The 14,390-nt window shown below is 38.5% G+C and overlaps 1 protein-coding gene across 2 annotated transcripts in view; it reads left to right on the top strand.

Annotated features, from left to right (window-relative positions):
- ADAMTS19 (ADAM metallopeptidase with thrombospondin type 1 motif 19) overlaps positions 1-9,390 on the top strand; it is a 154,951-nt gene extending 145,561 nt beyond the window's left edge. For both annotated transcript variants that reach the window (XM_075740365.1, XM_075740363.1), the window contains 2 exons: positions 5,675-5,852; positions 8,910-9,390. In XM_075740365.1, the coding sequence (XP_075596480.1) occupies positions 5,675-5,852; positions 8,910-9,061 (330 nt within the window). In that variant the 3' untranslated portion in view covers positions 9,062-9,390. The remainder of the gene's footprint in view (positions 1-5,674; positions 5,853-8,909) is intronic.
- Positions 9,391-14,390: the final 5,000 nt, after the last annotated feature.

Here is a 14,390-nt window from a genome sequence, read left to right as displayed (position 1 = left end):
GGGCGGGGGGAGGAACAGACAAGAAAAGTAAAATAAATAATAACAACTCAAACTTTTTAAACTTAGGAGAGACCAACAGCAGATTTTTTTCAGCTAAACTTAGCACAAGTTCTGAATTTTAAATTTGGCATTCACATACTGAGGTGTTGGGTGTGTCAGAAATGAGAGAGGCAAAAAGACCTTCCTGGAAATGATGCATGGGAGAACTCAGACTCCATCTTATGTTTGGATCCATTACTCCTTCTTTTTGTATCAGTTACACTATTCACAAATGCCAATATATATGTGTGTGTGTGTATATATATATATATATAAGTTCTTAAATAAACTGCAGATTATTTGCTTTCTTTCATAACCTTTAAGAATATTACTGCATTCAGTATAAAGTCTGTTGAAAACAAATGCACCACTTTATCTACTACCTGCCTTCGAAAGTACACTTCATAAAAATAGAGGATACACAAAAAGATTGCAAGTGTGTCAGCAAATATGAATTCTGTTGCTACAGTCTGATTGCTTGCTATCCTTGTTTCACACTCACTTTATGAAATGGTTGAAATCACTTGACTGCTGGAACTGATGAACCTATACATAAATGATTAGGAATGTTCTGCTAATAATTTCCAGTAGAACTCATCACTGAGTTTCCTTATGAGCACATCACTCTCCACTTTGAATGCTACTTAGACTTGTAAAAACTTTTTATTGAACAATCCATTTATTATTGAAAATAAATTGTCCAAGTCAGTTCTGTTAACATTGTCACAGATGGGGTTTTTCATTGTGAATTGTATCAGCCTTTGCAGTGACTGACTGTTGTCTTGGCAGAAAGATGCATTTTGACCATTACTGTCTGCCAGTGACAATTTTTCCCTTAATTTAGGAATTCCTACTTCTTATGAAGGCCAGCTGGAAGCAGCTAAGGCATTACAGCACCTTCCTCAGCTGTTGGCCTTGGGAATATGTATTCTCTCCAGAATATATATTTTTGGCAGAGAACAGAAAGAAGGAATCTTGGGTAATGGGTGTGCATGCCAAGTGTAAGGATTGTTATATTTAACGCCTAGGTTTCTGTCCTTGAAATTATAGCTAAAAGAAGTTCAAAAGTAGGACAAAATTCAATCAGGGTGGGTAGATTTTATTTGAAAGAAAGTCTGTCAAAAAAAAAAAAAAGGCTGTTAACTATGTTTATCCAGGAATTTTTGGTAATCTTTTAACAGGAATGTTTTACATGTCTTGCTGCTTGAATGGTTTTACAGTACCTTTAGGCCTGTTTCCAAAATGCACAGATTAACAGCCACATAAAAAATATCTGGCTGCGTATTAGAACATTTAGTCTAAACCTACAAACACAGTTGTCCTAGAGGAATTTTTGCTAATCAGCTACATGGCCTTCAAGTGTAGGTCATCTGAATAGTCAGAAGTAAAATGTAATTAACCATCACAAAAATAAAGTGTAGTATGTGCAGGAGTGACATTTAGGAGGTGGAGAGGGTAGGAAGAAGAGCTATAGAAAAGTATTCTTCATTCGCTAGTAATAAAAGATGTCGGATTAAATTACTCTGAGATCTGCTGAGTTGATGCAAATTGCTACAGATTGGTTTGGAGTGGGCAATTTTGTAAATTTTATATATGTAAGCTTTATATAAATATATATTTATATATAAAATCATGGAAAATACAAGCATTTTTGACAGATAGATTGCTTTCTCATTAAATTCACTGCTTAATATGTAAAAATTAAAGTATTTTTTGTTTCCTGTAAGTTGAAAGCTCTGGTACAGTTTTAAACATGGAAACTCCAGAAGTATACAGAAGCTATGTAGCTTTAGCTACATACCACATGCGCTACCTAAAATGTAACGGCTGCACACCAGTGAAAGGTATTTGCCTCAGGTTCAATATTAGCAGTGAGAGATATCCAAAAGTGAGGCAAGCTTAGGAGACAGTTTTGCAAGAGTCTGCTTCAGCTAGAAGATACATGTGCATATGCAGTAAAATGAGTATCAAAATCGGGGTCAGAGCTGTTGCTCTGAGTTGCATCTAGCTGGCTTGCAGAAGTTGACGTGTCTCCTGGTGAAACTGGACCAAGTCCATACCTTTGCAGAGTGAAAAAAAAATAATATTATGGATGCCTTTTATCTTACAATATTCAGTGGCTGTTCTCTGTTATACCAGCAGTTGGCTGGTGTATATGCAGCACAAATTCACGTTTAAGACCACTCATGAAGACAGAATTCTCACTGTCTGTGTAGCTAGCAAATACACTGTTAAATGCCATACCTGAAGTGTTTTTTCCCTATTTCATACTACTTTGAATGTGAGATAATATAAATATGGTTAAAAGATACTATTTTTTTTTCTGGCTTCCAATCAGTAGAAGTCTTAATTCTGAAGTCAGACACTGATGATGGTGGTGATGTGTGAACAGGGAAGAGCACCACTTGACTATCAGATCCCTGGTTGATTTTAAAACACTAGTGGTTTGGAAAAAACCTCTCTTTACTTGTAAGCTGATCAGGCTGGCTTTGAAAGTTTTGGATTGCAAATCAGTGTGGTAGCCCTGCCTCTTCATAGTTTTCCGCAAATGTCTTACAAGACTTAATAAAAGTTCTCAATTTTCTAAAATAAGAATAAATAAAAAGTTAAAAATAAGTACCTTTCTGTGAAAAGAAAAGAAGATAAAACAGAAGGCACATTTCTTATTTCCTGCTTTGCCATATGTTTCCAATATGAACATTTTGGTTTATCATGCTTTAGTGTCAGTTTCTTCCTCTAAAGTTGGGATGTTAAGAAGTAGTACTTTCGAAGGCAGGTAGTAGATAAAGTGGTGCATTTGTTTGTAAGATGTATACATCTCAGGGTAGAAAAATACCTTGTAATGCTTCATAGCGCTCTTTGAAATATCTCAGAAAGGCCAGTAGCTGCTTCGGTCATTAAAGGGATGTTAATTCACTAAATAAGATTTTAATGTCAAAATCTTGCCAAATTCTGCATAGAAGCTCAGAGTTTAAATACTGATTAGCCAAGAGAGGGATCTGTCTGCTTGTTGCATATTGTCTCAGTTGCAGTCATGAGAAGCATTCAAGCCAAGGCGCATTTGATATAGGGAACATATGACTGCTGCCAGAGTGCTCTTCACAAAGGCACATGCATACATGAATTGTTATGCATTATCAATTAGTAGATAAACCAGTGGAGTCCATTCTGTCAGCAGAAGTCTTATGTTTTCAAATCCCGTTCTCCCCTCCAGTACTCCAGATGGCTAGCTTGCACCTGCTCATTTTAGGAGAACCAAAGGCTAAAGGCAGATAGATAAATTATTTTTAGGAGATCTTATGTACTAGATCCACCTGCCTATCATGACCTCCTCCACTGTAGCTGATAAAAGAAGATATATACATACTACAAACTCACACATACTCTGGCATACAAGTGTTTTACTGAAGGGAAAATACTGCAAGCAAAATTACTCTAAATTAAGATCATTGTGATAATCTTTAAACATTATCATCATCTTATTAACTTCATTGCATTATCTTCATCATATTACCTTCATCTTTCCTTCATCCTCAGGTTTTGGGGGGGGTTTTGTGGTGGTGTTTTTTTTAAAAAAAATTGCTATCCATTCTCTCATTTGCTATTCCATTAAAATATTCCAAAGAAAAACCTCTCTGAAATTATGGAGAGAGGAATCCTAGAAGTGGCTAGAATTTTGGCAAGATTAAGATCAATGTTCTGGCTGCTATTGGTGATTGAATTTGGCTGCGTATATGTGTGATTATACACGTTTACCATGTACATAATATTGGCCATTATAGGAAGTCAGATTGGTTTTACTTGCACAGGGAAAAGGCAGAGAATTCAGGAAAAGGAATTCTGTTGAGAGGCTCTTTCTCATGCAATTTAAAAGCAGTATACTATATTCAAAGTTGATGACAGATTTCTGCTTTGAAAAGACTTCAGTACTAGCTGAATTCCTTCCTGTAAACAGCATATTTGTTCATATGTTAAGCTGTGGCTGCTATTGAATAGAAAATTACGTATTCATAATTGAGTATCTTTGCATGCCTTGGCTCACGCAGGCTGTATCTGATTAACTTTGCAAGAACTTACAGTTATTTATTGACTTTATGGAGTTACTCCTGATACGCATCACTGAGAACAGAAGCAAAATCAAGTTTGCTACCGCTATAGAATGCCAGTGTTTAATTTCATGTCGTTACAAGTTGAAGTGTGCTTTGGACCTTGTTCAGTCTCTTGTGCAAACACCCTTCAAGTGTATATCTTAGTCTCTTGTACCTCTCTTGGAGTCTCCTAAGTCCAAAAGACATGAATGTCACTTCTTTTTAAGTACATATTTGGGTGCAAGCCCTCTAGTTCCCGTTTGGCATGTGTAAATCTTTCCTCCAAGTAACAGCATTTAAAATGTCACTCAAAAGCACATAGATAGCAAAACTAAAGGGTAATAACCCCTTTAGTGTTTCTTACACACACAATTTATTCTTTCTTTTCAGAAAACTATACTTCTCCATCTCCATCTTGAGACAGGATCCTTGGGAAGCCTCTTTTGTTATAGCACCCTCTCCTTGTCTTTTTCTCTCATTTCAATATTTTTTCAGCTGCTTCTTGAAGTCTCCCTAGGAAATGTGTTCTGAATATTTATGTAATTAAGATTTTTTACAATAAAAATATTTTCAGGATTATGTGCATAGTAGTGGCATAAATTTTCCACCAGTGCTCATGTCATTCATTGAAAGAAATTAATCAATATTTGAAGATGTCCTCTATAGTAAATTTCTCCAAAACTTAATGAAATTTATAGGTACTTGAGTCAAAATCATTAGCAGGTAGGAGCAAATTGCAACATATAACTTTTTTGAATTAATTTGTAGTTAAAGCAATAGAATATATGTCAATGGACACAAAAATAAGTCATGCCCTGTGAAATTTTGTTGACAAAAAGTGAAGGCAAAAGCATGTATTTTGTTGGTCTGAAATAGGTTTTATATGCATCTGTACAGCACTACCCAAGTTTTAATTCTAATATATGTTACTGCAAGAGAAGTAGAATGTTACCATCATTACAGTGCTCAGCTGTTTTATTTTCTCACCTCATTCTCTGTGGCAACAAGACAGAAAGGTTGATTAAAGACTAGGCAGCTTGTCTCATGTGTGTTTCATTTGTGGGACACACAGGAAAACATGAAGATGTGACGCAAAGACAGGAGGCATACACTCTGCTCAGTAGAAAGAGTACTTTTGCATGGGCAGGAGTAATGGTTTAATTAAAAATGCTTCTCTCTGTCAATGTCTGTGAGTATTTTCTTTTGTTCAATCACTTTCACCTCTAATAAGAGTAAATTAGGATACAGATACAGCAGAACAGCCCTTGCTCCCTTCAGGCACATTGCTGCATTTCAGTTTCATCACAGGCTTTACAAAATGGACCTTGACAGCAACAGGATGCTGGACTCAGTCCTTCAATAAATGTGGCCAATTTATTTGTACTTTTAAAATTTATTTTCATTTAGCTAACAGAATGGAGGGCAGAAATCTTGGAATGCTGACAAGTGAAGGAGCAGCCACTGACTTCACCTGGGCTGGCATTTCACCTTCATGTTTACAGGCAAAAATACCTTTCAAATCAATGTGTATCTTCTGTGTGTTCCAGTGCTCCGTCACCTGTGGCAAAGGGATGCAGTCCCGAGTCATCCAGTGCATGCACAAGATCACGGGAAGGCATGGCAATGAATGCTTTTCCTCAGAAAAGCCTGCAGCCTACAGACCCTGTCATCTCCACCCCTGCAATGAGAAAGTTAATGTTAACACAATAACATCACCCAGGTTAGGTAAGCAGTCAAAATGACACATTCCCACTGGAAATCTCTTTTTAGTTCTTTCTCTCCATAGAGTAATGATGATCCCAGTTTAAAAACAGAGGGCTAGGACTCAGGAGATGTAAATTCTATGAGAGACTCATCTCTCTGCCTCAGTTTTCCAGTGTGTACATCAGAGACTGTGTCTCAGAATGGTGAAGGGTTTTGTTGTCCAAGGAGGGACCATATTGTGGGACTGTATGACATTATGGACACAAAACATCTGAGATGAAAGTATTAGAGACATTATAAACATAATATATATGTTTATATATATTTGTCCACTCAATTTTATCAAACATTTCTGAAGTAAGAAAATGCCTTGTTTTGTCTTTAAAAGCTCTGCAAACTATATTCTCATGACATTTGTGAAATCAAGTTGGCCATTATTTGTTCCTCAAATACAAATAGCTCTTTCCATTTGTCTTCTTTAGTTCAAATACGTACAGTCTATGCATGATGGATTAGGATGCATGAAGGAAAATTACTAACATGAAAAGATTTGCTGTTCCTGGAGGAACTCAGGAACTCATCTCTGTCTTAAATAAATTGTGTTGCTGCATAACTGCAGAACTGTTAATTCTGTTAATTGTTCTTTCCTAGTGGGTTGTTGATGATGGTCTTACCATTAGCTCCCCAAATTGTTCATCTGCATCTTGAGCATGACTGGGGAATATTCAAAGGCTTGCTGTAAGACAGCATACCCTTTCCAGATGATTTTCCAGAGCCCTTGTTAAGATAAACCCTCCTGTCAAATAGATTACTCCTGCATGGAAAGCAAGTCTTAACATTTCAGGCTGTATGTAATCCTTTAAGTCAGTGAAGGGTATTTGTCTTTGAAGTTTTTAACACTTAAACATTTCTGTGTAGTAGTCATTGTTTCAGTTTGCTGGATGAGATGGCAGCTGTTGTGTATGGCCCTCTCCTCTGCTATTTCACTGTTGTAAGGTTGCCCTTCATACTTTATCTTTCTTTGTTCAACTGATCTCTCAGAAGCAAGAGGCCATCACTCCATCACTTGCACTTTCCCTTGGGTGAGGTATAAGCAGCTTTGTGTCACAACAAAGTTTCACCAAAAAAATACAGCATCAGATGCATTAAAATTTGACTTAATGTGAAGTGCACAAAAAAGGGTTGGACTATGTTGTCATCGTAGAATGGATTATGTAGCAATGTTGTTAGTAATCTACAGATCAACCTCATTCAGCAGGAGTCAGAATCCAATCCGGTAAAAACAGTAACATCTCCAAAATACATAATGCAATGCTTCTCTTGAATATATTGATCATTTTGACCTCCAGTTCCATTCCTATTATGCAGTATAGATTCTCTGTAGTTGGAACTAGAGCTAATGGAAGTTGAAGTGGATTGCACCATCTCTATTCTTTTATGCATACACTCTCAGTTTCTCTTTCCCTTCTGTTAAAAAAGGAGAGTAACTCAAATCTTCTGTGAGATGATTGACATTTTTTCAGTTCAGTGTTTATGATGATTTTTGGATGATGTCTGTTTCTTGTGCCCTATTTTTCACTGTTTCCCATATTAATTCCATGTATGCAGTACAGCTTGAATAACTGAATGTGAAAAGACTCAAATTTGGTACCAGGGTCCTTCTATGACAGGTATTGTAAGAAGCTTTCATAAGTGAAACGAGTGGATTAACAGCTGGCTTCAGAAGAAAAAAAGACAACACACGTGAAAATATGCCTGTTTTGTACAAGAAGCATATAACAGAAGTCAGGCTTCTGCATCTGAATGTTTATGACTGCTAAAGAGAACTAAATAGTGATAGCAACCGTGGGACGAGGTAGAATAAACAAAGCAGTGGCTTTTCAGGCTAGTGTGATGTCCTTGTCATTTTAGAAGTTTCTGAGGAAGAATTTGGTAATCAGAGATTCCCACAGTTAGAAAGCAGCAACAGACTAGAGCAACCTGAATAAGTGGGTGAAGATAAGACATGAAATATATGAAGGTAGGAATTAATAGCCTGTCTTTGACATGGAGGAGGGAAGACCCACTGAAGTGATTAAAGAGAGGGTAATGCAGTCAGACCAATGTATTGGAAGACAATTTGAAAAAAAAAATTAATATACTTGGAGAGAAAAGAAAAAGGTCAGGAAGGTAAGTATTTGTGCATTTCAGAAGCACAAAATATGATAATTGGGCCTGGACAAGTATATTTGCCAACATATCAACTGTCATTGATTCCATACTGTTAAGTGTCATTTTTCTAGATAAAATGGATTTGCATTATGAAGTGTACCATGGGCTTGCTAACTGTCCTCAAACCGTATAAGGGTGCCTCACGGTGTGGCATCTGCAGTGTTCAAGTAAGCAAGACAATATATTTCTGTTCCTTTGAACCAACAGGCAAAACAAAAGGTCTAGTGGATTATTTCACTTACAAAGATGATGTAAGACATCATGTAGTTTTGTTCAATTTCCATTCATTGACAACACGGCACAAAGTCTTGATTTCTTGAGCAAAAGCTGATCAGAAAACCAGCAGCAGTCTCCATGCTTTAATTCCTACATTTCCATAGCTGCCTCTGATTAAAAAAAAAAATCATAGGTGACCTTGAGAACCCCATTCTGGTACTACTCAAACTGAGGCTTCCTGTTTTTCCAGTGGCAACTTCCATCTCAGACTGAGGGCCATTTCAGCTGGAACTGTTCTGCTGCAGCTGGCTCTGCAGTCCCCACATAGCCCTCACTCCAACCCCAGCCCACCTTTATATAGGGCAGAAAGATGGGCTTCACTCTCTCATGATGAGACAACTGCATGACATTAAACCAATTAGTTTCAATGCAGCTTAATCCAATTTATAAATTAAGCTGACCTTAAAAAATACTAATGTTGAGAATATTCACAGCAGGAGGATTTTTTTGTCTGTCTTTTCTTGAATATCTACACCTATTCTCCTTTCCCTTCCCCAAATACACTTCTGTTGTCTTTGTCACCTTTGCTACCTGATTCTTCACTAGTAAATGTAACAGTAATGTATATTTGATTTTGTTGTTGTTTCACAGCTGCTTTAACATTCAAGTGCCTGGGAGACCAATGGCCTGTATACTGCAGGGTGATAAGAGAGAAGAACCTCTGTCAAGACATGAGGTGGTATCAGCGGTGCTGTGAGACCTGCAGGGACTTTTATGCGCAAAAAATGCAACAAAAAAGTTGACCTCTGTTAGGCTGGCTGGCTCTCAGCTCTTTGCAATTGTATTATTTATAAACAGACACATGTACACACACACACACACACACACACGCTTCTTCAGACCAGATATTATGATTGCATATAATTTAATCAAATTAATTTATTTTTGCCTGCCAGATATCCTTAATTGTTTTGGCTTGACAGCCAAATTGTTTTATCTTCTGACATTTTTGTAATTAATTTTTATACGAACAATTTTGGATACATGTATCAGAATTTAAAAAAAAATAGTAACTAGTATTTAAAATGTTTATTTTCAGTAGGGTCATCTCTCTGTTGCAAAAAAAAAATAAATCATGTTATCTTGAATTTATTTTAATTTAGGTGCATAGTTTTGTTGTATATCAAAATAAAGACCTTTTTAATTTTATTATATTTTTGGCATTCAGAGTCAGAATGATCTTGTGTATTTTGCAACAGATGTTGAGGTGAGTAAGCTAACATTATTGAACAGGCTATAACAGAATGTATTGTAAAATCAGTTCATTTGATTTAGAAACATACTGAAGGGGATAATCTACTGTAACTTATATTATAAACAAGAAAATTAAAATAGCTAAGTAGGGATTTTGATCATTCTCATGGACACGTACTTGAACACAAGTATTGAATCAATGAAACACTGTAGAGATTTACACTGAATCACTGTTGCACTGTTTGAGGTAGTGTAGAGAAATGCAGTCCTAGAACTTGTACCATCCTATGAATCCAAGTCTGTACTGTTTTAGCATGTCACTTGATTCTAATTATTTTGAAACAAAAAACCCATGCCCCTCTATACCATTGTGTGTCCTCTTGCGGATTTACAAATGGAAGAGTCCTTCCTCCTGCCACTTGTATGAATTAATCTGTTAAACATTTTCAGTTCTCTGTTGATGATTTAGAAAATAGCTTTGTAATACTACTTTAGTTTTATCTTTGTTTTATGAAAAAGTCTTTATAAAAATGAAATGTTTTACAGTTTTGTGAAACGTTATGGAACAGCTAAAATTTTCCTTATGAGAAAATATTGTACATGATTCACATGATTTTTACATTTTCAATAAAAAGTAAGGCTTCTTTTGTTATTTGCATTTTTCTTCTTTTGGCCGTGTCTGGTAGCCAAATCCATTGAGCCTGCATCGCAGCAGGTACAGCTACAGTAGTCCCTACAACAAATGCCTCCTGCTTCTTGACTTAGGCACCTTTCTGCAGCTGCAGACACAGAGGTCTGTGAGCCTTGATGTACGGAAAGTTGGGGATAAGAGAGTAATATTCAGTGAAAGAGAAGTTCGTTATCTCAGGTGAGTTTTATAACCACTGAACATGGCAAGAGAAGGGTAGGTTCTCAGCCTCCATTTTGTGATGCAAGGCTTTAGGCATGCTCCGAGAATATGTGGGGAAGCAAACCCTGAACACAAGACAGCCAGAGAAATGAGTCTGAAAGTCATCACAATTTCTACTCAAAGCAAAAAGGGAATGCATCTTTATTTGAGTGATTGTTCCTTTTAATTCTCTGCAAAGAGTCTACTGTATAGATGTGATGTAGATATCCACACAATTTAATAAACTGATGTCGTGGTTTAGGCTCAGCCGGCAGCTGAGCGCCACGCGGCCGCTCACTCACTCCTTCCCCAGCGGGACGGGGAAGAGAAGTTAACAGAAGGCTCGGGTCGAGATAAGGACAGGGAGAGCTAATTATCATCACGAGCAAAACAAACTGAACTTAGAAGAAGGGATTCATCTAATTTATTACTAAACAGAATAGAGCAATGAAAAAAACCAAATAACATCAAGCCTTAAAACACCTCCCCCCACCCCTCCCCCCTTCCCGGGCTCAACTTCACTCCCTGCTTCAACCTCCGCCCCCCCTCAGCGGCGAGGGGGGGGAAATGGGGGGAGGGGGATGGGGGTTGCGGTCAGTGCAGCACACGTTGTTTCTGCCGCTTCGTTGTCCTCGGGGGCAGGACTCCTCTCATCGCTCCCCTGCTCCAAAATGGAGTCTCTCCCACGGGCTACAGTCCTTCACAAACTGCTCCGGCGTGGTCTCTTCCATGGGGTGCAGACCTTCAGGAGAAAACTGTTCCAGCATGGGTCTCCCACGGGGTCACAAGTCCTGCCACCTGCCCTGGCATGGGCTCCCCTCTCCACGGGTCTACCGGTCCGGCCAGGGACTTGCTTCAGCCCGGGCTTCCCACAGGCCACAGCCTCCCTCGGGTACCTCCACCTGCTCCAGCGTAGGGGCCTCCACGGGCTGCAGGTGGAATCTCTACACCCCCTCATCCTTCCTCCATGGGCTGCAGGGGGACACCCTGCTTCACCATGGTCTTCACCACGGGCTGCAGGGGGATCTCTGCTCCGGTGTCTGGAGCGCCTCCTCCTCCTCCTCCCCCCTCCTCCTGCACTGACCTTGATGTTACATCTCCGCACTTCCCCCTCCAGCTGCAAAAAAAAAAAACTTTCCCCCTTCTTAAATATGTTATCACAGAGGCGCTGATTGGCTTGGCCTTGGCCAGGGGCGGGCCCATCTTGAAGCCGGCTGGCATTGGCTCTATCAGACACTGTGGAAGCTTCTAGAAGCTCCTCACAGGAGCCACCCATGTAGCCCATGCCCCCAGCTGCTACCAAAACCTTGCCACACAAACCCAACACAACTGAGGCCCCCATATCAGGAGTGTCATTCTGTCCAGTAAGAATACTTAGCTGCAGTCTTAGCCCCATTGAAATCAACGCATGTGCTTTCAGGTAGCTGTACTGTCAAAATCTTTGAAAGTTTCGCATCTTACTGCTGTGTATTCAAAAACTGTAACTTTAATGATGTAATAATGTATGATTTTAAATTAAGTATCTTCTGATTTTAAAATGTAAATAAGGAAAGTAACTGACGTGATGGAATGGGACACTATATGTTGTGTAAGTACAAAGTTTCAATGCACAGAAAATTCAGTTGCTCTTGGGCATAACTCCTCAGTATCACAGTCACACATTTGAAAGTCTAATGGATTTACTGTAGTTAGCAGGCAAAAGAAACAATCATTATTTTGAATTTTCTTCATACTTACTTACTACCAAGTCCTGCTAATACTCTTGTACTCACTTGAATCACAACTAAAAATCAAGCGAAAGGAAAGATGTCTCCAGACTAGGGCCAAAGGAGAGTCTTTCATCAGTCAGTGATATCATCTGCACAATTTTGAATGTTTATGCTCTGCTGTTTCTGAATATTCCACTAACAAGAGTGTCAGCTTTATCTCAAAATGGAGAAAGACATTTTAACTATGCCTGTATTGGTTGAAAATAGATGAGTGACTTGTGCTGAAATCATCCTCCCATCACCCTTATACAACGTCATAAAATAAAAGATTTTTGGATGGGAACCAGAGATGAAAAGTGTCACAGTAAAATGACGTTCTTTTTCAATATAATGAGTGAAAGCAGGATGTTATAATGCTGATAGCTCTGGCTCTGATTCCTTCAGCATGTGTGGTACAGAACTATTAGTTAGATGGGTATGAATAATTTTGAAGCAGTTTTGTGTCTACATAGCAAAAATGCCTCTTCCTTCTCTGCATGAATTTGAAAGCAAGTCAATTTTCCTGCTACTATCATCATTCAGAGAAGTAGCAGAGACCAAAATACCTGTTCTGTCAGAAAATGGTAAGAACGTTTTGAGAACGTGGCCAGCCTGTGGCCCAAGTCCCAGCAAGTTGTTGGGGTGTGCACACATGTGCCTGCCCTGCAGAGCTCTACCACAGCCCTGGGTGACAGCAGGCTGCAATTTCTGCTGTGTTCTGGGAAGCAATAGCCTTCTGCACTCATAGACATTACCACCCGAGTTTATTTGCTTTTTGAATTTGGTCTTTCTTTTTCAGCAGCAATCCCTCTGCATTAATATGTTTTCCTTCCAGCCTGATGAATATGTAAAATTTCAACTAATGAATGTCAAATCAGCCAAGTGCAGCTGACAAGTAAGAGTGAAATCCACTCCAGCTCACAAAGGCTAGAGTAGACCTCTCTGCTAATTAAACCCCATTTAGACTATTTTGTTGGATTAAGGGGGATTTAATGGGTGCACAGGGCTTGTGCTGGGCTGGTGTGCAGTGGGCTTATTTCTTCCCAGATACATGCTGGCTAGCTACAGTAGTGACCAAAAGTTAGAATAGTTATCACTTCTTATACTTTTCTTAAAGAAAAGGAATACCTGAATTTTAATTGTGTTGTCATTTATTCTGGAGGAAATTTGCTGCTTTGTTCTGGAGGATGTGGTTTAGGTTTTGGATTGTTTGGGATTTTTTCATTCAGTTTTCCTTGTCATCTTCAGTGACAGAGAAGCAGCCATTTGCTTATTGTAAAAATATATTAAAAATTGAAGGCTTGCCTGCATGAGGAGACCAATGAAGGCCCTAAAGTCTAGCTCATCAACTGTAAACAGAAAATTAACAGCACTCAGAAAGAAAGGAATCATGCTGGGTTTATTTTCAACATTTTCATCAATTTCATGAGGAAGAGAGTAAAAACTCAGATCTTCAGCTCTGCAGGTAAAATTAAGCTCTTCTGGTTAACCAACTGTTGCCTCACTTGGCAAGAAGCTCACAAAACTGAGTGATTAGACAAGACGTTAGCCAATAAACTTTGATGTGGGTAAATGCAAGGTAGTACAGCTACGAAAAATAGTCTAAACTATTCCTACAAGACACTGAACTTGCAACTGGCAGCCAGAGAGGTGCAGAAAAATCATAGTGTCATTGGTTACTGTAGTCTGAAGTTATTAGCTCTATGAGAATAGCAGGAAAAAAAGCCAAAAACTGATGGATGTTGTCAAAAGAGAGGGCATCATTCTTCCCATTTTTGGAACTGTGGTGTACCCGCAGCTTGAGCATTGCATTCATTTATGTTTGCTGTGTTCTCATGAACAATGTAGTGGAATTGCACTGTAACATATTAAAAAAGGCAAATAAATGAGCAAGGAGATAGACTAGGTGGCTTAGGAGGTGAGACTGAAAAAGTTGATACTTCAGGTTGGAGAGGAAAAGGCTGAGATGAGCACCATCAAGGTTTAAAAAATCCTGAAGGTGATTGATAGGCTGCATGTAGAGCTCTTGTTCTTATAATCCTACAATACAACAAATAGGTCATCCTTGGTAAAAATAGTATGAAAATTAGTTTAAAACACATAAAAGTAAGCACTTTAGACAAATGACCATGAGGTACTGAAGCTTGCTTCTCGAGGAGGTAGTATCAGAATATTTGAAAGGCAATTAGACAAATTCATGGACAACAAATCCATAAATAGATAATAAAAGGCGTGGGAAGA

This window comes from Balearica regulorum, chromosome Z (genome assembly GCF_011004875.1).
Source record: "Balearica regulorum gibbericeps isolate bBalReg1 chromosome Z, bBalReg1.pri, whole genome shotgun sequence".
NCBI lineage: Eukaryota > Metazoa > Chordata > Aves > Gruiformes > Gruidae > Balearica > Balearica regulorum.
Note: the sequence above shows the minus strand (reverse complement) of the source record. Positions and strands in the feature narration are given on the sequence as shown.